General features: G+C 32.4%; 1 protein-coding gene and 1 non-coding gene across 2 annotated transcripts in view; both read right to left on the minus strand.

The window, feature by feature from the left end:
* Positions 1-25,660, minus strand: part of LOC149908754 (kinesin-like protein CG14535) — a 303,719-nt gene that overhangs the window by 247,870 nt on the left and 30,189 nt on the right. Inside the window, exon 3 of the mRNA XM_090120333.1 lies at positions 2,898-2,970. Within this exon, the coding sequence (XP_089976459.1) occupies positions 2,898-2,970 (73 nt within the window). The remainder of the gene's footprint in view (positions 1-2,897; positions 2,971-25,660) is intronic.
* Positions 18,056-18,139, minus strand: TRNAL-CAG (transfer RNA leucine (anticodon CAG)). Its single transcript has one exon. It is a non-coding gene; the product is annotated as a tRNA-Leu (tRNA).

Raw genomic sequence — 25,660 nt, forward strand, 5'->3', positions numbered from 1 at the left:
CGTTAAAGATCCTTTCAACACATTTCATGCGAAACGCAAGGGATGTGGTGAATAATCGAAATCTTCGTTAAGTTTAAGAGCTGCCGAACTATTTAAAATTATGATTAATATTTGAAAGGCATACTACCTGATTTATAAAACGTTCTAAAATTATGAAATTGAGAACGAAGTAATTTATAATTATTGAAGAGATATGGAAGCGAAGTACAAAGACATTCATTGGTTACTGACAAGGTTCAGTTAAAAGTTTTTACTTTTTTTTTTAGTTTAATTGTTAGATTACAAGATCTTTATAGTTTATTTTCTTTTCAATAATCCCTGTGTCCTTTATTGAAATATTCTTCGATTATCTATTACAAGTAAATAGCTAACCGTCAATGTTTAATATTAACCTAAAAAGTATTCGCCGTCTCTTGCACTAATTTGCGTCATTTTGAATAATTTCATACGACGCCTGATTGTAATGAACTTTGCAGTTAATTTACTGTGAATCGGCCTTTCAAAGAAGTCATAAATTCTGTAAAATGAGCTACAAAAATGTATCCGACGGCGACATATTGGTGTTGGCTTTAATTCGATGTGACTGATTGCTGTGTGAACGGTAATTAATTGAGAATTTCTATTTAAATTATTTGATTTAATATTCGTTAACATATGAACGTTTAGTACTAATTTCAATAATTAATGTTTGTAGTCCCTATAGAGTTACTATAGGGACTCTATAGGGACTATAATTATAGACTCTATAGGGACATAAAAATAATACTATACTAATTTATTTTTATTGTGATGTTTGATGTGATTGGGTTGTTGGCTTTATTCGTTTCCCATTTAATCCAAATCTGTGCTTTAGTTTAACCATGAACAAACAGATTTACAAACTTTTGCATATAACATTCATCGTGACATTCTAAAGAAATTATATCTTGTGCTATTGCTAACACCTAATGTTACGTTCACATACACACCTCAGTCACGACTTAGGTTATCTTATGTTCATTTGAAAGGTTTATAATCATTTCCTTTCTATGGGTTATCATTACTTTGCATTAAATTGAATGTAGAGTTTTGAAATGCAATACATATTGTTATTTACTAGCTTACCGCCCGCGGCTTCGCCCGCTTTGTCTAAAACCTAATAAATAATATACTAAAACCTTCCTCTTGAATCACTCTATTAACTGAATCTATTAAAAAAATCGCATCAAAATCCGTTGCGTAGTTTTAAAGATTTAAGCATACAAAGGGACATAGGGAAATAGGGATAAAGAAAGTGACTTTGTTTTATACTATGTAGTGATTATATTCTACTAATTGGTACAAACTTTGCCTTTAAATATTGAAATTGCAAAGTACCTTATTGCGCTAGTTAGTATCATATTATTAAGAAAAATAGTATGTTACCAAAAATGGATTGTGTCACATCATCTCAATAAAATGCATTGTTCAGTTTAAGGTTCGTCTAAGAATTCTGAAGCCATTGCTATCTATAGTCTGCACTACTTACGCATTCTTATAAGGAACATGTATATTTTGCATAGGCTAGGCAGATATATTTTTTGCGTAAGCCTCGGATGTTTCTATTTCACTTACGAATTAGACAATACCTTTTGCCTTGACTAACTTGTGGTTAATAATTATAAAATTAACAACAAGAATCAAGCAAGCAGAGCCGCGTTCTGGTGTTATTACTAATGATGAATGACCAATAAAAATTAATACAAGTCAATAACTGCGTTAAAAACAACCGACTTCAAACTTGCACTTGCAACATTTACAAATACAGACAAAAATGCTCATAAAATAAAAACTACTGGGCCTATCCGAATAAAATTTTTATGGGACCAATTCGACACCATCCCGCATCGAATAAAAAAAGAATCACGTAAATCAGTTCAGAAACCACGGAGTAATCGGTGTACATACATAAAAAAAAAAAAAAACATACCGGCCGAATTGATAACCTCCTCCTTTTTTTTGAAGTCGGTTAATAAGGAATAGAGTACCAACCAGGGTGCAATGACACCTACACAACTCACAAGGATGGCAACCCTATAGTCGTGTGGATTATGCCCCTAAATAAATAATATTTGCAAACGCCAGATAAACGTGTTTGCATTCCATCTAATTGAATCCGTTGACACAGCTAGCATTGATATTGTTCGATTCTAAGTTATTGCGCAGTGCTATGTTTATGCTACTTGAGGTGGGGGTAATTTTAATGTGTATTTACATAATGAGGTAGGTAGTTATTATCATTTATCCAGCTGATACATAGTGTATTCTTCTTCTTCTTCTCTTTATTAATGGCTCCACCCACTTCGCCGATGTCCAGTATATATGGGAGAGACAGGACTCAAATTTCAGCCAGTTAGACTTGTTCGGTTGTTACATTTAGCATTAATTGGAACTAAGTGAGAAATTGTTTCATTCGTAAATAAGCTGTCACATAGTAAAACTATTATTATGTATACGTATTATTATATTTTTGATTAAATCGTTGTGTTTTTGTCTATTTAATAATAATTTGCAGACAATGCTTATATAATTATAGTACTTTATTTTTAACTAGCTAACCGCCCGCGGCTTCGCCCGCTTTGTCTAATACCTAATAAATTATATACTAAAACCTTCCTCTTGAATCACTCTATCTATTAAAAAAAACCGCATCAAAATCCGTTGCGTAGTTTCAAAGATTTAAGCATACAAAGGGACATAGGGATATAGGGACAGAGAAAGCGACTTTGTTTTAAATACTGTGTAGTGACCAGAGCTCTATATTATACATATATGTACTTTGTAACCAAAAGATAATCTCCGGTCTTGTTACCTTTTTATGTATTTTGAAAGTCCCTGATTGTGTTTATTCTTCAATATGTATTTAATTATTGGCTTACCACATTAAGGGCTTCGATCTCATGTGCGCTGAGCTTGTAAGAAGCATCTGATCCCACCAGACGTGGGGTTGATCTGAAAAAAGAACAATTTATTTTTATTAGCACATATAATTATTATCTATGTATGTACCTATATTAGTATTATAAATTATTTATACGTATTGTTAAGGGTTTTTTACCATTTTGATTTATTTCTAATTTAAAAATTAATAACTAGAAGACTATACATTATGTATTATGTTCCCTAAAATGATTTTTATGTTTATTTATGCATATTTCTTCATGTCATTTTATGATAAGCTTCTATTGGTTATACTATGATATTTACAGCCAATAATCTTTCTCTATAATATTAATTAATATAATTTCTCGATATAATATTCCTTATGAAAATCTTTCAACTCCATCATAACAAGAAAACTTTCTAACTGTAATACTTTTAATCCGTAATAATTACTTTGGATAACTTTTTAAAGGCGATATTTTAAAATATTTGCCCATATTAAAGTTAATTTAAAAACAGGAAGAAAAATAAATCTCCAGCACATATCGGCGAAGACTCCTTAATAATCAACATTTATTAAATGTTGCCAAGTGAACTTTCAAAGTAGTTTGTTTTATATTACAGTGCGAGTGTAAGCGATTTATTATTTCTTTTAATTTATTACACGCCTCATATGCGAAGCGTTGAGGTGGGTACTACTGTCACTTCGCGCAAAACATCTGATTTTTCAAACTTAAAATGTCTTTATGTATCATACATTGCACTTGTAAGATAATACATACACACACATATTAAGAAAAAACACTATTTTTAACATTCATGATATTTTTGATGTCATTTTTGTTATTTAAACTAGTTAAAAAGCAGTTTAAAAAAGTTCTGTCTTGGACGTCCGTGTGTCTGTATGTGCGGAGGATTTTCTTGTTAACACGATAGCGACCGAAATACTTTACTAATCGAGTCTTTTTTTTTCTCTTACGCTTGAGTATGCTCAGGAATAGAACCCTTTCATTTTTCAGGGTCTGATTCGATGTGGTTTAATTGTTATTAAATAAACAAAAATAATAATTAATAAATAATTATTTAAAAAAAATTATGAGGCGTGCACTTTTGGATTTTCCAAATTATTTATCCTTTATACATACATAATTAAAGTAAACGGAAAACATAAAATAACACTACTTTTATGGTCCATATTTTTACATATTAATTCAGTCTGATTGGTCTAGACTCTAGACTCTAGTGCAATCTCTATCATCCAACGTGGTCGGTAGAGTCAAGAGGATATTATTATATGAGACGTAAGTACACAAACCTAAACATTTGTTTTTAGCCAGCAGATTGACTACAATATTTAAGTTATTAAATGTTATAGATTTTTTTTTTGGTAACGGGGAGGAAATCTTCAAAAGATACTCCCTTTTGGGGGAAAAAGAGAGCATGTGGGATTCTTACCCACTTAAACCTCCTCGACGGCCAAACCCAAAGCATGGTAGCGGGGACTCCGGGATCTCTCGCAGAACGCACCAGAGCTAAATGTAATAGCTAATTCGATTTTACACATAGAGAAGAAAAATTACAAGTTTCAAAAACTAATTTTATTAGCATTATGTTAAAAAACGAATTTTTATTATTTTTTACATTATTATCCCTTACACTGTTACCACATCACAGGTAAGACAAATACGCTCATTTCCCGCGCTGCCTCCGCTCAAACGTTTTGCCGACAAATTGTAGCCGCGGACCCTTATTCTGATACTTCCTGGAGTTGTAACAAAATATTAATTAATATAGGTATTAAATGAAAGATAAAATAAAATGTATTGTTAATACTATGCGGTAGATCTGCAGTACGCTTTTTTAATTTTTAGGGGTTTGAATTAGTACATTCAAGTAAGCATTTTCATACCTTTTCCTATAAAATTTCTTACTTTAATATTAAAAAGGTAATTATTTTGAAATTAATTTTAAGAACTTAGCAAGTATGAATTGATGAATTGCATTAGGTACAGGTGTTGTAAATTTCCAACCCTCTGTTTTCATACTATAACAAAATAATTATAAATATTTAAAGTAAAATATATCCCATCGTAACATCGATGTAATTTTTAAAATTTATATTTTGTGGTAAAAGTAAACCAGAATAAGCCTGCAAAACCTCAAAATGTGAATCTCAGAAGTTTGGCGTCGCGTCTTATTTATGACGGCTATGCGGGATCTTACTTTTCTTTTAGTTTCGTTATTACTTTAAATTACCGATGAAATCTATTTATTCAACTAACTTAATCAAACTTTGTATGAAACTACTCAACAAAAAGTCAAATAAAGATGATAAGTAAATGGAATTAAAATATTGAATTATTTAATGTTTTACTTTGAAAGTGCACAATTTTTTTAGTTTATGGATTATATATTTACACAAAGTAAATTAAATATTTTGCATAGTATGTCCATTAAAATGATTAATTATCTAAGTAGCGATGCTCGTATAGTAAGCTGAAAATCCTTGGTAAAAATCATATTAAAAAATCCTATACAGATTTATGATTATTAAAGCTAATATGTATAAAACTCATTATCTAAATCAACCCATTTCAAAACCAATATAAAAATATGTTACTCCCTCTCTTATATTACGCCTTCTGTACATTATCTATTACATTATCAATGGTAGTCTTTCTGCATTTTCAAAATAAAATAACAGCAACTTTCACAATTATTAACTAAGTAGGCCTCTCTACATAATATTATGTACTTCAATATACAAAATAACATTTCACGTCAGTCGTCATTCCACTAGAAAACGGCCTATTGTAAAACACTATAATTTGATTTACTTATCCCTTTCTAAAGCCGGTGTTTTGTGTACGTTTAACTGAGATCGAATTTCTCAAAGTTCAAAAGCTGCATTGGATATGTTGATTGGTCACGGTAGTAGATTGCAGATTACTATAGAGCTAGGTTTGATGCCTGGAAGGAATATTTATTGGTAACTTCTCAAAATAACAAAACAGTAGTTTTAGTTTATTTAATTTTTAGTTAAAAAGGCTAACCGATACAATGTAGAGCTAATTTTTGAAGTGAAACTTCTAGAGGCGCGTTGAGAGTAAAATTTCACGGTCGCGTCATGACAATACCGTCACGTCATGGAGTAAGGCGACGAATTTGTAATATTTGAATCTTACCAAAAAAGTTTCACTTCTGACACGAGCGCTCCCACACTAAAATCTATAACACTGTAGGAAAATGACTTTGAAACAATAACCTAAACTTAACATAAAATAAATTATTTCGAAATATGTGCAAAACACAAACAGATAAAAAAATAGTGCGTTTATATTAATCCCAAAAAATCAAAACTGAATTCAGATTGAAATCCTAAGTTCATATTTCCAAAAATAGCGTCAAAATAAAACGACATGCGTCACCAATTTCTTATAAAACCTCTCAAAATAATATAAAGTCTAGTTTATAAATAACCAAGCCCCTTTTATGTTTTCGGTGACATGATTACCGTGAGTCGATCTGACCTCTGGGGCAAATCGCAAGGGGCAGATCTCATCTCAAAAGGGCGTTTCTGCCTCATGACTTATGGTCACGTCAATGCAATACTCAGCTATTGTGGAATTAAAATTGTCTGAATGTGTATAGAATGATTACTTTTATTGTAGTTGGAGCGCTTTTTTGTTTGATTAAAGAATAGGAACTCTTCAAATGAAGTATAAATATCAAGGCAGACATTATGTAACATTTTGAAGTACGGTATATAAAAATAGGTGTGCATCTACATAATTTATTTTATGAAATTGGTATGTGTAAGTTAATTGAGTTCTTGATTTTTCTTATAGGTATCTGACTAGTATGAAAGGGACCTATGAAATAAAGGAGTTTGAAAATAATTTTCTGTGTTTTATTTATAACTTGCTCATCATTCCATTTATATTATAAATAATAAAAAAACTTGCAGTTGATTATTGTTCATACACTTATCGATCTCTAGTGTTTTACCACATATTAACACCCTTACAATAAACAAGTTCCTTGTGTTCTCGCCTGCAACAATACACCAATAAATTATCGCGCAAAACAACTTAAATTGCATGCATCATGAAATATTAACAGTAATTGACAAAAGCTGGGGAAACGGAAGTAAATGTAGCATCTGTCACAATATTTCGTGTTTATGTTTGTTTGTGACAGCTGCACTTAGCTGATTAAGAAAGAGACTGTTTGAATGTGTAATAATAATGTACTAAAGCCGTGGTTTTTACAATATTAGTGATATTTTGAAGCTCTAACATACCTCCTAACATGTTCATGTAAGATTAAAGAAAATAAATTGAAATATCAGAATAACTTTGTCTGCCTTTCTGCACAGGGCTGAAGAAACCAACTTAAACAATCAGTTTCTCTGTCTTTCACAGGAATATCCCACAGTCTCTACATTTCATGGTTCACTTTACTGAGAAAGTATGACACTAATAGGTTTGGGTATGATAACATTACCAGAGCCAAACCAACTTTTTATAACGTTTTTGCTAGTTCATAAAATATAACACAAAAACAATGTAGTATAGTGGGCAAAACTACATTAAAAACTAAACCACGTATACGAAATAAGATATTCGCGCCCTAAATCCCAAAATATCCATAATTGAATACATTTCAACAAATTGGGGCTGTGTCGTATCGGTTTCCAATTCACCCTGACCTTCTGTTCGTTCGTTTATTTTTATTTTACAACGTCAAAATATCTCTGATTTCCCGCCATTTGCTTCTGCTCCACAGATAATGAAAGCTCCAGAACTGACGTGGTAATTAAACCTCTTTGAATATTTTTGGTTTAATCATTTGTTGAATTCATTGTAGGTACATATATGAATTTAAAAAAATCGTTATCTAAATATTGTTTGCAATCATTTAACTACGAGAAAAATTGATTCCGTTACATTTGATTCTACTTGCGGATATTTATATTTCATGAAAAACATGCTCTCTCTCAAAATAACTACTTTTTCACACTAATTGGAACTTATCTATTATTCTATTTATATATTAGATACCGTTCGATACATAATTATGTTGTACGATACATTGTCCTAATTCTTGTTCTTTCATATTGGTTCTATTGTTTTTTTCTCGAATTATTAACTTCGAGTTGATGATCGAAGTTTTTCAAATTAAAATGGGAGCTCTACTAATTTCTGAATCTATCTGATAACGACACTGAATTTTCGCTGCCTAAGACCGGATTCGTAGCAAAGAAGTTATTACGGTTGAACATTTATTTTTATCTCTTCGTCGAGAATGGGCAAATTTATAGAAGTGGACTATTGGACTTCGATGAATGAAATAATAAAGTAGACAAAATATTATACAAAAAATATCCTGAAAATATTTCTTCCATTTCCGTAAAATATGTTCCATACGAATTAAATAATTTATTAATTGTACTTAAAAACATGGTAGTTAAGAACATTAATACACGAAAATTTACAATATATTTTGAATATGCTGAAAATATAATGTAGGTTTGAAGTAAAATGGCTTCGCTAATTCTTGCATTCAATAACTCGTTAGGGAATGAGAAAAAATATAAACAAGTATTTCGTATTCTCTCTGTAAACAAATGTAATTTAAATAAAATAATCAGGCTTCATACAAATAAAAAGCGAGCTAAAATAATTTATCAAAGCGTAAGCAAATTCCGTGCAGTCTCGCTCGTCTGATGTTCGAGATAAAAGGAAATTTTAAGATTCCTGCGTACACTTTGTAGGAAATATTCAATTTTGCTTATATTTAATGTAAGAGTACACTAATGATTAAATAAATTTGGTTTTGTCACTGATTTTTGTAAGATAGGTTTAACAAATTAAGGTTATCTAAATTTAAAGAGGATTGGAGTCAGAAGATTAGGTAGGTACCTATTGGGATTGTATTTTAATAGGGAATAAATTAATATAAGATCATTATTACCTAAGTACAATGTAAACGTATAAGTAGGTACTAACGAAAAAGTTTTAAATAAACGATTCCGAACCGGAGGTACCTAACTAAGCTGTTATATCTTATATATAAAATTCTCGTGTCACAATGTTAGTCTGCATACTCCTCCGAAACGGGTGGACCGATTCTCATGAAATTTTCTGTGCATATCGGGTAAGTCTGAGAATCGGCCAACATCTATTTTTCATATGTACCACGGGCGAAGCCGGGGCGGGCCGCTAGTTTTCTATATTAATTTGACGATTCAAAGGCGCTTCTAAACGAAATGTAGCTGAATAAATAGGTTTTGAGTTTGAGATTTTTAATAGTAAGTACATATACTGTATACCTATTACCTACTACCTAGGTACCTAAATAAAATATTATCTGTAAATTCATGCTCTACCATATTTCTCTGTCTATCTCTAAAGTCTAAATGCATTTTTATCAAGTAACAATACACACGATCCCAGAAGTATATTTCTCACAATATTTATAGTCTTTATTCATGTAGTATGGCAATGTTTTAGTTCTAATCAATCATCTCTTTGTACGGTAAGACGTTGTGTGGATAAAGGACCTAGGAGATCTATCTTGGGAGAATCTATCTTTAGATGAAAACATTGTTATGTGTAAAGCCTTGTTTTGTAAGCTTTTATCGTTTCTAAACTTTGCACTCAAAAGATTTTCATATAAAATAATTATACATTGATATAAGTAATTGATTAAGTACCTATACATTTTTCATTTTTCATTCAAATTTTTTTCACATAGATTTATTTTCCTTATAATTGTAATTTGTACTATGTATGGAATGATGTAATGTATTTTTAAAGACAATTGATTATTTTTAATAATAGATAGTTAATATCCATAATAATTACTTCAAGTTTTTCAAAAATATGCTCAATATTTTATAGGTAGACCGTACATTTTGGTGACAAATACATATTTTATTACTGCGCCATCTAGCGGTGATTGCTTAAACTATCTCTTCTCCAAGCTTTGCACGATGGTACGATGTCGTGTGTACAGAAGTGTTGATTTAAAACAACTAGATGGCACCACATACGCGGTTAAATTTTTTCGCACCAATTTTGGAAGCAATTTCTTATTTGGTTCAAATATTGGTTTTTTAAAAACCAACAACATAATATGTTACGTTATAACAAAATAATTGTCACAAATTTTTATTTGAAAATACCATTAATACGAATATTTACCAAGATATTTTATTTTTAAAATACATATATAAACAAGCTCTAGGTAGATTGTAGAGCACATTGACAGCGCGAGACAATTTTCGCTTAAATCATTTTTTGTTTATTCCACACATAAACCCACAATTTAATTAGGTAACAAAAAAACATTGAGACCTAAAAACTTGAGATTGACAGGCTACCAGTCCGCGAAATTAGGTACGAAACCACCCTGCGGTTATTTCCCCACAAGGGGATGTCATTTATCCGCAATTTAACTGTGAGGGTCCATCGACAATAGATATCTGTGGTATTTGGTACGTACCACTTAAGTGCAAAATGGTGATTTTTGGGTATGAGCGTTTGAAAGTTTTCACGGTTGCTACCCTGTTGCTACAGATCGGAATAAACACTTGAGTAAAACAAATTTATGATATTTAAATGTCTATTATGTTCAAGTTTTGAACACTTACAAAAAAAATAAAAAAAATGTTCTAGTTCAAGAGTAATTGTTACTTAACATGTTTGTACCAAAAGAAAAAATGTGAAAATGATGTGAAAATGTCTAAAACGTGTGTACTTAAGTGGATTAGAGCATATTTATTTGTACTCTTAATTAGTATTTATTCCTATTTTTACCTTAATGGAAAGGATTTTTCTTTTTTTTTTTCGACGGAGACATAAACAGACATTAAAAACAAATATTATGGGGAAACGTCTTCCATACAAATAGATTTAACCATATATAAAAACAAAAACGAATAGGAGTGTGATTTGCCACAAATAAGTACTCATAGAAAAGCCAGGAAATATTGTGATTTTCGTGCAATATGCAATTCTCTGATACTCTCTCTACAAAGTAAAATCCTAAAAGTAGTGTGTGTGTATGTGTGTGGTTCAGAAGTCACGGTTGTTCGCTTGCCTGCCGTGCTAGATGCTGCGGGATCGATCCCATCAACCGACATGTACCAATGTGTCTTTTTCGGATGCATAAGTAAATTCTCTAATAACCAGAGATACATCTTCTATAACAAGAAAACATCATCATTTCTAATAACAGGAAAACATCGTGATGGCAACCGAGATTTTGGTCTGAAATCACCAACCAGCAGTGAGCAAGCATGGTGATTACTGCTCATGCCTTCTCCTTGTGAGAAGATGTCTTTACCCTGCAAATAGTTACGAGCTGGATCCAGTCAAATAAAATTTGTTTGTAAAACGTACCACTACAACATTCATTCATAGTCGTCATCACTGTCCTGAAATAGTCGGACCATGAGACAATGATTTGAAATAATCATCATAAATTGGATCACTTATTGGCAGGAGATCTAAGATATCTTTGAATTTCAGAGCATCGATATTGATAGGCTCATTAGAGGCCAATGGCAAAGCCACTTCGGAGAATTCTATCTTTTCTCAGTTCTCTTAAACCAGAAATACAGAAACTCTTCATTTTCACTCAAAGAGTATTTAAAATCTACGTCATTAGACTTTTCATACATCAACCAGAAAATACAGTTCTAACCAAATGTAGTTTTGTCTGTTGCAGTATTTCTTTTGATAAAATGAGTAGGTAGTCAATAGTTTCGAAAATGGAAAGAAGTCAGATTCATTAATTAATTTTACATCATGGCGATTGCTGGTCATTTTCATTTATCTCGGGGAACGGAGATGGTGCTGTTTCTTTTTTGAATGAATCTTTCAATATCTGCTTAACAGGCAAGATATTATACCGTTTTTGACCTGGAAAACACTGAATATAAAATAAGCTACTCTACTTCTTCTGCCAAACGGTTAATAAAATGCCATAAGCATGATGCGATTTTATCCGCACCTCTTTGAGCTATTCCTTCATACATAACATAATGGAATGTTCGTTTAGTAGTAACTTTGCGGATTTTTAAATTGAAAGTCCAAAGTTTCTTTTATAAAAGGCTACAGATGCAGTTAAATTTGGAATCTGTAAACAAACAGCTTTTATCTTTTAGTTTCATAGTGAAATGTTGCCTTATGCTCCGATTTTTCTAAATCTATTCTAATCTGACATGAAAGAATGAATTTGAAGAGACAAAGAATCAAACCTTGTGCGTGTAGGTATCGTTATTTGGCTTTTTAAACGTTTACCAATCTAACCAAATCGATTCAAAGATTGGTAAACGTTTCTGAACACACTAAGTCTAAGAGATCTTGCATCACATGCATGTTTCTTTATAGATAACTAGCGACCCGCCCCGGCTTCGCACGGGTGCAATGCTGATACTAAATACACTACAGAAAAATTGTGAACGTTGTATAGGTTAAAATATAGCGGCCCGCTCCGGCCTCCGGCATCGCACGGGTATAAAATACATAGCCGGGCGGCCGCAAACGCTACGTCCTGCAATTTTTAAATCTGTAATATCTTCGAAAATATTCACTTAAATCATACGGTGTAAAGGGCCATATAGATCTATATTAAATGAACAATGTATCCATGGTATTTAATTGGTTAAGGATTAATGCTGTATTGGTTAAAATCGCTTCGAAATTTAGCCATTATTTGTCGTAAAAAGTAAATGACAAAAAATAGTTATTGTGGGTTATCCATAAGAGATAGACATATACCATCGCGGACTTTTCTGTAGACCTTTTCAATGTGTATAATACTTAGTACATTATTTTGATAAAACTCGTAGGGTTCAGCCTGCGTTTGCAATGTAAGCGGAATAAATGTAATTTTTTACGACATCACATTAGAAACCTCAAAAATAACAGTACTTCTCCACTACTTAATGGATCTTATTATACATATAAACCTTCCTCTTGAATCACTCTATCTATTAAAAAAAACCGCATCAAAATCCGTTGCGTAGTTCCAAAGATTTAAGCGTACAAAGGGACATAGGGACATAGGGACATAGGGACAGGGAAAGCGACTTTGTTTTATACTATGTAGTGATAGGCTTGAGACCTAATGTCTGAAGATTTAAATTATGTGCCAAATAACGTTATATTTAAGTAAGGGAGAACTCAGAGAAGACCTGTTAAGTTCACAAATAATTTTATTTGATTTGGTACAAATAAGTTAAGTGATGATAATAATTATTCAAGTTTGGTCTAATTATGTTAAGTGCTCTTACGTTGTAAATGGCCGTTCGTTGATTGAGTATTCGTTTTACAAGTCTATGTTAAGTTAAATTAATATATTTGTATCAAATAAAAATATTTTTTTTTGTACTTAAGTGGTTTTAATACAACCTATTTAAGGTATTTCTACTATCAATAGGCTTATGTGACATAGACCAAACGAAAGAGGACGTTTTTATCAGTATAGATGGCCAAAAAACAAAAAATGGCCATTTTTGCACTTACGAGGTATATACCAAACACCACAGATATGTTATGGGGCAAGCGATTAATTCGGGCATTATAAATAATTCCCGGGCATGATGAATATTGATGAGGGTGTCAATGGGATTGACGTAAAAATTTGGGTTATTAATATTTTGAAGTCGGTCTCGTTTTAACCGTGGTTTTACTTAACAATTACAAAAAAAATATTTTCAAATGGGTGTAAATTTTAAATGATTTAACCTCGTAAGTAAATGGTCAATAATGCAATTCTGAACTACAAAACTGCTTGCTATAACCAGTTAATCAACGACATCACCCATATAAAATTTTTTACTAAGTACATAATATCTACGTATAGGTACCTACCATTTCTCAAACTCATTCATAAATTATAATATCAAATTAGACATAAATAACTTAAACTAAAAAAAATATTAATTTCATTCAAAGTTTAAAATATCTATAGTTAATTGGTTCAACAATTAGAAACCAACAATTAAATTTTCCCCTTAATTTCGATGTAATACAAAATGTCCAATTACACACTTGACCCATAACACATATATTACTGTTTTATATGGAGGGTTAATATGAGATGAAAGAGATCTTAAAACCATGAAAATAACTAGCTCCATGTCGTAAGAAAGTATACTTTATTGTAAGGACGAGAAGGACTATTATTTACTAGCCTGCGGCGTCTATTCTCGGCAGCTTCATAAAAAGTAACCTGTATGTATTTTATGTAATAAGTTATAATCTGTAGGCATATCGAATTCTAGCAAAATCTGATCGAAATTTCATGAATGGATTGCAAACGTTCCCCGGGTTCATTATCAAGTTTCAGTTCTTCATGAAGTTTTATTAAAAATTACTGGAACTAGCTAACTTAGCTTCGTGTAGTTCTGTATTCCTTCTTAACATTATGTTATCGTTATAATAGACTCCTTATTTTTTTACCTGACTTTATAAATTAATTCAGTTCGTTCTTGAATTATTTTGGGTTCATAAATATGACATAATATAATTAACCGTAATTTCCAAGATTTATCCCACCAATAACCATTCTAATCCCAATAAATCGGCAGATTTGCGTATTGCATTATCTTTATAGCTAGCACATTGAGATCGTGAACATCGCCAATAAATACCACATGTGCAATTTGACATCAAACGTGCTGCCTTTGTAAATCCGATATGGTCTCAATCAACTGAATCCGGTTGAAGTGACGAATTGCATGCGCAGATAATATAATATATGTATGATTAATTGAATATACAAGTACCTTACAAGTACCATAGTATAAGGAGAACCAAGTACCTTACTATTGGCATTAAGTAAAGTTGAGATATGAAGACTCTGTGCTGGTTAAAATTTTTGCAAACGGTATTTGAGGTGTTTTAATTGAACTTTCGAAGGAAACGCCAATAAGCGAAGACATAGGCACAAGGTGGATAATATCTGGATGCTTAGGGAAAATTTTAAAGTGAAACTTTTATTACATCGTCTCAAACTTTTTGGTCTGTGTAGCGCATGTCGCGTGTATCGCGGCTGCCGAGTAGGTATACCTACTCGGCACGCGACATGCGCTACACAAAGCAGTGTTCGGAACCGTTCGAACAGTTTCACTTTTACCGTGGTTTCATAAAACCACACAACATTTTTTTTATTTGTGTTCATTTGGATAGGTAGGTATATAACACAGAAAGATAGAGCTTTGATTATATATGTAGTAACTATATTAGTAATCTGTAGTTTTGGCACAGAATACTTAATAGTAGCTAACGCTAGTTTTGGGCAAGGAAATAGACAAATATTTATAGTCTTCTGCGTCATTCAAACAAACCAATTTTGAAGGGATAACATAATAATAAAATAGTTACGGGAAACTATAAATACCTACTTTTTCTAATTCTTTTAGGAACCTATTAAGACAAACGATTATATAAGTATACTAGCGGTCCGCCCCGGCTTCGCCCGTGGTACATATGAAAAATAGATGTTGGCCGATTCTCAGACTTACCCGATATGCACAGAAAATTTCATGAGAATCGGTCCACCCGTTTCGGAGGAGTATGCAGACTAACATTGTGACACGAGAATTTTATATACCTATAAGAAGATTACATATAAGTAGACCTACATTTTCTATGAATTTATCTGAAAATATTATATCATAAAAAGCTGCTTCATAATTTATTCATTATTCACAAACACAAATACGCACTCCATTTAACAATATCCTGAAATAATTTGTCCGCTATTAACAGTTCAATGTTTCAGACTGAACAAGGATTTCTGTTCACGCTTGTACACTCGTCAACAGTGGCTATTCCCACAGAACAAACAGACGAAATTGATCCAAATTACAAAGATGTAGAAGATAAAATCCCATGAACTAATATTTCGTACTATGTGAATGTTAGGGTAGGTTAGTGTTAGGTATGTTGCAAGGCATTATGTTCTATGTATATATTGAAGTTAGTACGAGAGCTGCCTGCCTTGAAAAGCTTTCCTAATTATTTTTTATGTAAAGTAGAGTTTTTTGTTTATAGATACATATTATTAAACATATTATACTGCATCTATAAGATGTAAGCAATATTTGCATATCTTAATAATTATTTGGTGTCTACAATTTTATTGCATGCATTGCTGCATTGTGTTCTTCATTTATCGCACGATAAAAAATCTTATGATTATCAGAATAAAGTTGTTTATTACTTGCATGTAGCATGTAGAGTGTAATATCGTGTTATAAAATTCTTCATATTTGATCATGTTAAATACAAAAGTTATGAAGATTACAGGTATTCGTAATATTTCAGGAAATGGTAATTCAAAAATACACCATAAACTTGTCTCCGTAAGGTTTTTCTTTGCACGGATATTTGAGACTGAAATGCGCCAATAAATGATGAAATTAAAAAAATATGGATTGCCTTATTTTTGCACACTTCTCACTGAATCTTATTTCGTTGTAATAAAGATGAATATCGTTTGTACATATTCAAAGTGTTACTAAGAAAAGCTATAACTGACCAGCGGATCCACGTGGCTGGATCAAAGAAACGGACGTTGCTCATAATTGCTTGGTATTCCTGTCGCGAATTTTAACAGCATGTTTAAAATGTATGCAGGTATTTGTGTATGTGTTGTATGGTTTGCCTAGGTTATGGTGCACTCCTACTAATATTATTACCGTGAATGTTTGTAAGAATGTATGTTTGTGACTCTTAGACCAGAAAACCACTGAACGGATTTTCACGATAGTTGGCAGTGATGTAGCTTACGAAATAGCATTATAAGCTATAGAAATACTAATTGATTTTGGGCCACCTGATGTTAAGTGGTCACCAGTCACCACCGCCCATAAACACTGGTAATTTTACAGGTGTTTTGCCGACAAATAATAATAACAAATAAGTTATTTTCATGAAGGCCCCAATGTCGTTGTTCGGGAACACTGCAGGTGGTAAGTCGTTCCATAACTTCACCGTAAAAGGAAGGAAGTTACGAGTTGAGCGCACGGTGGTGGAGCGCCAACCATCCAGATGGTGCGGATGGAACTGGTTTTTACGGCGTGTGGTCTAATGGTGGAACTGTGCGTCTGGTAGAAAATGGAACAATTCTTCATACCTATCAACATGAACTTTAATATGAACTAGCTGTGCCCCGCAATTTTACCCGCATTCCTCCGCTCCTGTTGGTCTTATCGTCTTTGATTATACGTATATATAGCCTTTACTTAATAAATGGGCTATTTAACACCGAAAGAATTTTACCGGACCAGTACCTAGTTTCTGAGATTAGCGCGTTCAAACAAACAAACTCTTCAACTTTATATATTAGTGATACGGATTTAATTATTTTACTAAATAAACCTCTATAGTGTGTTTATTACACAGTATCAAGAAAATCTCTACAAAGATAATTCTAGAAATCCTACACATGATAACAATTTGATCGCGACAGTACCGAAATAGCTGCTGATTCAGTCTTGAGCAGAGATAATAGACTATGGCTGCTTTGTTTTATCTGTGCCAATCGTGAACTTACGCACTTGACCTTAAATTCTTTGAATGTATGGCGTTTTTGTATTGATGTGATATTTTTATTTTAAGACTTTAAGAGCGAGCGCGCACGAGCAACTTTGTCTCCGCAACTATTTTGTCTCCGCAACTATTTTGTCTCTCCACCCATGGGCTAGTATGAAAGTGCGCGCACGCAGCGACGCAACTCCCCATACAAATTGATGGGAGAGACAAAATAGTTGCGGAGACAAAGTTGCTCGTGCGCGCTAGCTCTTATCTAAAATGTGGTGTGTTTGTTTTGACGCTCACAAAATGGATTGTACCTACCAATTACATAAATAAAATAAAAAAATATGCAACTGAAATTATTAAAAAAAAATGATTAATATAATATTATAAAATCGTTTAAAAAAATTATAATTGTAAAAAAGTTCAATTGTATCACAAATAAATAATTTAGTTTACAAAGATAGTGTAATTTTAAGATGGGTAAAAAAATTACGAATTAACTACTACGAAGACTCTTTTATACTAATACATATCGGTAAAAATTATTCTTTATAAAAGTTCTCGTAAAATAAAAAAAAAGATCAAAAGGAATTTGTCAGAAGTGGGATTCGAACCCACGCCCACAGAAGTGGACTGCGACCTGAACGCAGCGCCTTAGACCGCTCGGCCATCCTGACGATGTGAAACAGTTCGAAATTAGTGTATTTTATCGTCAGTTATATATAACCTCATACAGTGTAATCTTTTTTGTGTAAACTTTTTTTGACCACTTTTGTTGTCCTTTTTTCTTTTGTAGAATAAATATAAAAGTACATATTATGCTACTTGTTCAACAATTATTTTTGGTTATTAATGGCGATATTTCGAGGGCATTGAACAAATTACATTGAAATTAATGTATAAAACATGAAAACAATAATAACTTATAATAGGTATAATTAATTAGGCAAATATTCTACAATATCCACGCACTATGAGCCCACATTTAAAACTTAGGTAACTTATAAATTTATAATTATCGGAAAAGCCATTTTATTTAAGATTTTCAAAATATGTACCTTCTAAGTAAATTACATGACTTCACAATCAAGTGGATATATTTGACAATAATCCACGTCCATCAGACCATCCATTCATCATTTATCAGAACGTTATCGATCGCCGGGGAGACGAAGACCCCCGCTACAAAATATTGGGACTTGGGTATTGTCCGGAGTGCCTGCATTATGGCCGTTTCAATGCTTAATGCAAGATGAATGATGGAGTTAGGTTTACTAGATCGTGTAAAAATAAAATATATTTAGGTATAAATTCTGTAAAAAGCAAAATGTATGGTAATTATAGAAGTAAGATCGTTTGATATAGTAGGTAGATAAAAATTAAAGAGCCAATAATATTTTTATTTTTTATTAAATTTTACTTTAATGAACCGTTTTGTCTGCAGTATGGAACTTTCTTAACATAATTCTATAGTACCCTTTAATTATTCAATCAACTCACTCTTTTAAAAATTATGTATCTGTCTAATAATTATTATTTTTTCGAATTGTTTCGATATTCCAAAAATTACTCTACAAAGGATTAGTTATTCTTCCAATATTATATTTATGGCAATTTTTCTTTACATTTACATTAGTTTTTCAGAAGATTATATTATTATGTAGGTACGTTAGCTAAAGTTAAAAAATTAATTTATGGGCCAAGGTATACTTTTTTACAACAGAATTCCTCATAGTATTAAAGAGTTTAGTAGTGCTAAATTTAAAAATTATGTAAAAAACGTATTAGTTCAGAGAGCCTATTACAGCATTTAGGAATATATATGGAAGATAAAAACCCATGGAGGGTTGTCGCGTAAAAACCACAGGACAGTTCTTTGGCATATGATATCGCACGCTGAGAACGAAAGTGACCTAATACGAAATTCGTGTTTTTTGGGAATCATCAAAAAAGTGTTCGTAATTTACAGAACTATTTACAAATCATGTCATAATTTGTTCGCATGCAAAGTTATATAAGATATTAAAGTCTGATATCATTAACGAGGATATTGTCCACCCATACAATCCATAAAAAATAAATTAAATTAAATTTAAATATTTTTTATCTTTTTTTAAAAATTACCATTAGATATTGCGTCACTTTAGTACTGAAAGCTTGTAAATCATCTTTGACTAGTTTGGGAATGAGTCACTTTAGTATTTTTGTTCTATGCATGCATTTGGACGTAACCTGAATTATGTCAACTTAGTATTAAAATATTAATGGGAAGTAGTCTAATGAAACCAAATGTTAACTAAGAAATTATATTTATTGTTTGTTTCAAGACTCATTTTTACTATTTACTTAATACCTGTGGGCAATCAACTCTAATATTGGTATTATTAATCAACAAAAAATTATACTTCAGTATAATTAATTAAAAAAAGTAATACAAAAGTGCAGTTTTAGTTAGGAACTAGCGGTCCGCCCCGGCTCCGCCCGTGGTACATATTTCGCAATAAAAGGTAGTCTATGTTCTTTTTCAATGTATAAAGATTATCTGTGCCAAATTTCATCAAAATCGGTTCAGTAGTTTATGCGTGAAAACCATACATACATACAAACCTTTCCTCTTTATAATATTACTAGCTTACCGCCCGCGGCTTCGCCTACTTTGTTTCAAACCTAATAAATTATACACTAAAACCTTCCTATTTAATCACTCTATGAATTAAAAAAAACCGCATCAAAATCCGTTCCGTAGTTTTAAAGATTTAAGCATACAAAGGGACATAGGAACAGAAAAAGCGACTTTGTTTTATACTATGTAGTATAAAACAAAGCACATAAGCTAAGCATATAAGCTTTATTTCGCACCTCTTAAAGTGAAAGTTTATCTAAAAATTTTGGCTCAGAGCAGATAGATAAATAGCGAACAAAACGCAAGTAAGATCCTGGAAAGTACCTACTAAGTAAAATTCTACTAACAGCTGCGAGTGAAAATCTAGGTAATGAGATACGATGCAGAAACAAGTGGCCGAATGCCAAAAGGTTACTAACGAAAAGAATGAAGCATACCTATCGTTACAGCAGACCTACACTTGCAGACGAGAGAGAGCATAAAGCGCGACGAAGGAAAAAAAATAACTACACAAGAGAAAGAAGAAGAAATGTGTTGATGTCAACTAACTTGAAGAGATTGCTAAAAGTTTCTCAACGAAGGACTCGAGAAACTTTTACAGCCAAACTAATAGAGGTAGGAAAGATTTCAAACCTAGAACCTCAGCTTGTAAAAGTAAAGATGGTGAGCTACTAAATAGTAAGAACGATATTATTAAAAGATGGAATTAGTACTTCCAAGAACTGCTAAATAGCACAGAAACTGCTGAAACACCTTCTGCCATACAAAATTATACTAACATCCCAGATATCTCGCTGCCTACAAATAGACGAAGTTAGATTGGCCATTAGGAAACTCAAAAATCATAAGCCACCAGGAACTGATTACATCTCTGTGGAATTGCTTAAATATGCTGAAACTAGCTTTAAGGAGAAATTTTATAAGCTGATAGTCCAGGTGTGGAAGTCTGAAACGACGCCCTGTTAACTTTTCTTTATTCTTTCTAAAAGCACATTGCCTTACACATTGCATAGGTACATGAACCACAGACTAAGTACAGGGTTGCCACAACAATGACATAAGAAAAATTATAGTTAAGTTTTTCTAATATAATCTAATACGCCCGATGAGTGGAACATCGCAGTAACATAGGGTATATATTACAGCGGTGTGTACAGCACAAGAAAGGTGACATATTTGATTGCCAGAATTATCACGGTATATCTCTTTTAAGCACGGCATATAAAATCTTCGCCTATGTCCTTTTCAATAGAATATCTCCATACACAGAAGACAAACTAGGCGACTACCAGTACGCTTGGGGCCCTAACCGTTCGACTACTGATCAGATTTTGAAACACTTGAGTTCAATGTCATAACACACCATATTATTTTCGTGAATTTTAAGGCTGCATACGACAATGTTCACCGAAATTTCCTGTACCAAGCGTTGACTGAGATCGGCATTCCACCACAATTGGTGTCACTTACAGCAATGACGTTAAAAAAATAAAAAAACGTCGTTATCTTGCAACCTTTTAGGGCAATGGAAGGCCTTAGGCAGGGTGATGCGCTCTCCAGCCTTCTGATTAACATAGCCTTAGAAAAATGCATCCGAGATTCCAGAAATTGAGACATCGGGCACTTTATTTTTCGAATAGATACAAATACTGAGATACGCGGATGATATAGACCTGGATCGGGAGGACGCTACCAGCAGTGATCCTCTACTGCTGTTAACGCATATCTTGCTATAGACAAAACTGCCCAAAAGCTCGGTCTACAAGTCAAGTTCGTGGCTGTACGTGACTTTGTGTACCTGGCATAATTAATAACAAACCAGAACGAAATATCTGCAGAAATATGTAAACGAATTATGGCTGATTCGGCCTTCTAAGATATTTTTGATAGAAACTGCTATCCCGAAACATAAAGGTACTGCTATAAAAGACCCTACTAAGACCAGTACTAACATACGGGTCCGAAAGTTGGGTCCTGAGCAAAAAAATGAGGATTGCCTGCGGTGTTCGAGCGAAAAATCCTTAGACGGATTTTCGGTGCTGTGCTGGAAAATAGACATTGGAGAACGCGGTATAACCATGAGCTTTATGAAATGTACAAGGAGCCGAATGTCTTATAGACCATAAAACTAGGCCATTTACGCTGGGCCGGATACGAGGCACGTATGGACGACAAGAAGGCACCTCTGCGGCTTCTCTATGGAAAACCAGATGGGCCGAAGCTCCGATGGTTGGATGGCATCTAATGATTGCTGTGAAAATCTGGAGAACTCAGACAAAGGACCGAGAGATCTGGAAGAAAATACTGGACCAGGCCAAGGCCCACTAGCAGCTGTAGAGCCTCAGATGATGATGATCACTCAGCGAGGAAACTCTTGTATTTCATGATAACTTTTTGGGTATGAATTTTTCGTTTTCTTTTTCATTTTCTTGAACCATTTGTAATATAAAATCATCTTTAATCTCTTCATATAATGACCTAAACATAAATATTTAAACAAATTATTATTGAAACAACGACATAAACTTTAATACGCCATAAAATTAACTTATCAAAATATTATTAAAACGGCCTATTTATACATAATACACTTAAACAAAGAAAGCATTTAATAAAGTACAGGCATAACGAGAAATATGTCGTTACCTTTAGAATAGTTGATAATACAAAAATGACTTAATATGATTTAAGTCACAATACAAAAACTGCATTTTAGTACAAAAGTGACCTAATACGAATAACGGTCTTGTTAGGATTAGAACATCGACAAAATATTTACTTACCTTTCGGTAAATAAACGCCGCAATCAGGATTAAACCACTTTAAAACTAAGAAATGTAATCACCGTGCCGACATAATACTAAAACGGTCACTATTTTAGCGGAGGGACGTTTAAAATACGCAAATTATAAAGAGACGCAACATACGTGTTTTTCGGTTTCTAGGTGACATAGGATAGTTTTTGATTTATTAGATGATATAGGTAAACCAGAATCTGATGGCAAATTGGGAAATCAAAATTTTGAGTGTGCAACCCTAGGGAAAATGGACTGAACGATCTTGATACTGCTTATTTTTTTTTAATTTGTCCTCAACATCATTTATAGTCACATTACATAAGTGAACAATACTGTACTTAATAATGAGATATCCACTTAATATTATGTAGGTACATACTTACATGTATAATATACATATTACTTTTATCTATGTAATACATATTATTATTTACACATACCTATCTTCTTCTTATATATAAAAATGAATCGCAAAATGTGTTGGTAAGCGCATAACGCGAGAACGGCTGAACCGATTTCGATAATTCTTTTTTTTTATATTCCTTGAAGTACGAGGATGGTTCTTATGTAGAGAAAACGTAAATATGTACCACGGGCGAAGCCGGGGTGGACCGTTAGTATATTTATATATTCATTATCATTATGCCATGTAAAAATATGGATGTAATGATAATGCAGATCAAAACTAGATTGCTAATAATTTTTTATAAAATAAAATAAAAATAAAATAAAACTATGTTTATTTTCGTAAGTATTAAAGATACACACATTATAAAATTGACTTGGACAGCTTGGACTTGACGAATAGCCGTATTGGAAACTCCTGTAATAAGTTTTCATAAAATTATATTGTAATCAACAAACAATATTATAGTTACCTACTTATAATATTTTTTATTCTAAGTATCAAAACGGGTAAGTCCAATTTACCAATAAAATATTCAAAATTGTAAATTGTGATGTGTTTGACCCTTCTTCATCGAATGTTTTTCTATACACATTATAAACAACACCTCTTGCTTGTGATCGCAGCGGCTTTTTCGACATTTTCGAAGATTTTTTAGACAAAATCCTAAAAATTATTCATCAATTGCAAAGAAGACAAATAGTTTGACAACCAATTTGATAGTTGTCAAATAAAATTGCCATATGAAAATCTTTTATTTCGTAAATATAAATATGCCATCAGATTCTGGTAGACCTATAGAATTCCTTATTCTGAGTCATTTTATGAGTATAACTCATTTTTGCAAAATTTTGAGTTAGGTCACTTTCGTTCTCAGCGTGCGATATGTATATATACGTACAGTTACTTACATATTTTGTAAAATTAAAATTGTAATACTGAAATGATTTAAAAGAGCAACTATGGAGTTTCTTGCTGATTCTTCTCCATAGATACTGCTTTCCGAATCGGTGGTAAATTTTAAAAATATGTATTGACCTTTCAAAAGTGCTTCTCGAAGAAGTCTAATTGAATAAATAAATGTTTGAGTTTGAGTTTGAGTAGATAAACATTCGTAGGTATTATCCATGGTATTATACGATTTACCTAAGTGATCGTTCAGTTAAATACAATCTAACATTTTAAAATACACTTCCATCGTATAAAATAAAACTTTATTTTAGCGCATCCAGTATTTATTATCCAAGGATATCCCTACAATGGTGCTTGAATGTCCCCTAGGAGCAGGGTTTGAAGCTAGGCAATATCCTGGCTTCGCACGAAATCTAGATAGAAGTCAGGTCAATTGCTGTGCGTTCATTTAACATTGAGATGGCTTTTAGTCTAGTCTATTAAATTATTAGCCTTTGGAAGGTTCAAATTATTTCTTGTTTTAATTAATATACCTTAAACATATTATGAATGTTTACCTGTTATGTCTATGATTGTTAGGAAGGAATTATGTCCAATGTAGGGTAGGTATACTATACGTATTTATATTATGATTTTCTAGATACTTACCTACACGCTATTTCTCGTCAATAACTGAACAATTTTGGGTGTTTTATTGTTTACAGCACCAATACATCATTTTTACTGATATCTATCTAAATATAAATCCATAATTTAAGATCTATAATGTTTTGGTAGAATTAGAGGGTCGAGATTTACGACTCTTTTGGGACAATATAAACCATCGGAGTTTTTATTATAAATTACTAGCGACCCGCCCCGGCTTCGCACGGGTGCAATGCTGATACTAAATACACTACAGAAAAACTGTGAACGTTGTATATAACAAGTGATAACTGCGTTAAAAACAACCGACTTCAAACTTGCATTTGCAACATTTACAAATATACATACAAAAATGCTCATAAAATAAAAACTACTGGGCCTATCCGAATAAAATTTTTATGGGACCAATTCGACACCATCCCGCATCGAACAAAAAAAGAATCACGTAAATCGGTTCAGAAACCTCGGAGTAATCGGTGTACATACATAAAAAAAAAAAAACATACCGGCCGAATTGATAACCTCCTCCTTTTTTTTGAAGTCGGTTAAAAACATAGCGGCCCGCTCCGACTTCGTATAGATAGCCTGGCGGCCGGCCGGTACCGCCGCAAACGCTACGTCCCGCAATTTTTAAATCTGTAATATCTTCGAAAATATTCACTTAAATCATACGGTGTAAAGGGCCATATAGATCTATATTAAACGAACAATGTATTCAAGGTATTTAATTGGTTAAGGATTAATGCTGTATTGGTTAAAATCGCATCGAAAATTAGCCATTATTCTTCGTAAAAAGTAAATGACAAAAAAATGT

Source organism: Colias eurytheme, chromosome 4 (genome assembly GCF_061535395.1).
Source record: "Colias eurytheme isolate Ceu_HAF_F1 chromosome 4, ilColEury1 Martin Lab GWU primary, whole genome shotgun sequence".
NCBI classification, from domain to species: Eukaryota; Metazoa; Arthropoda; class Insecta; order Lepidoptera; family Pieridae; genus Colias; species Colias eurytheme.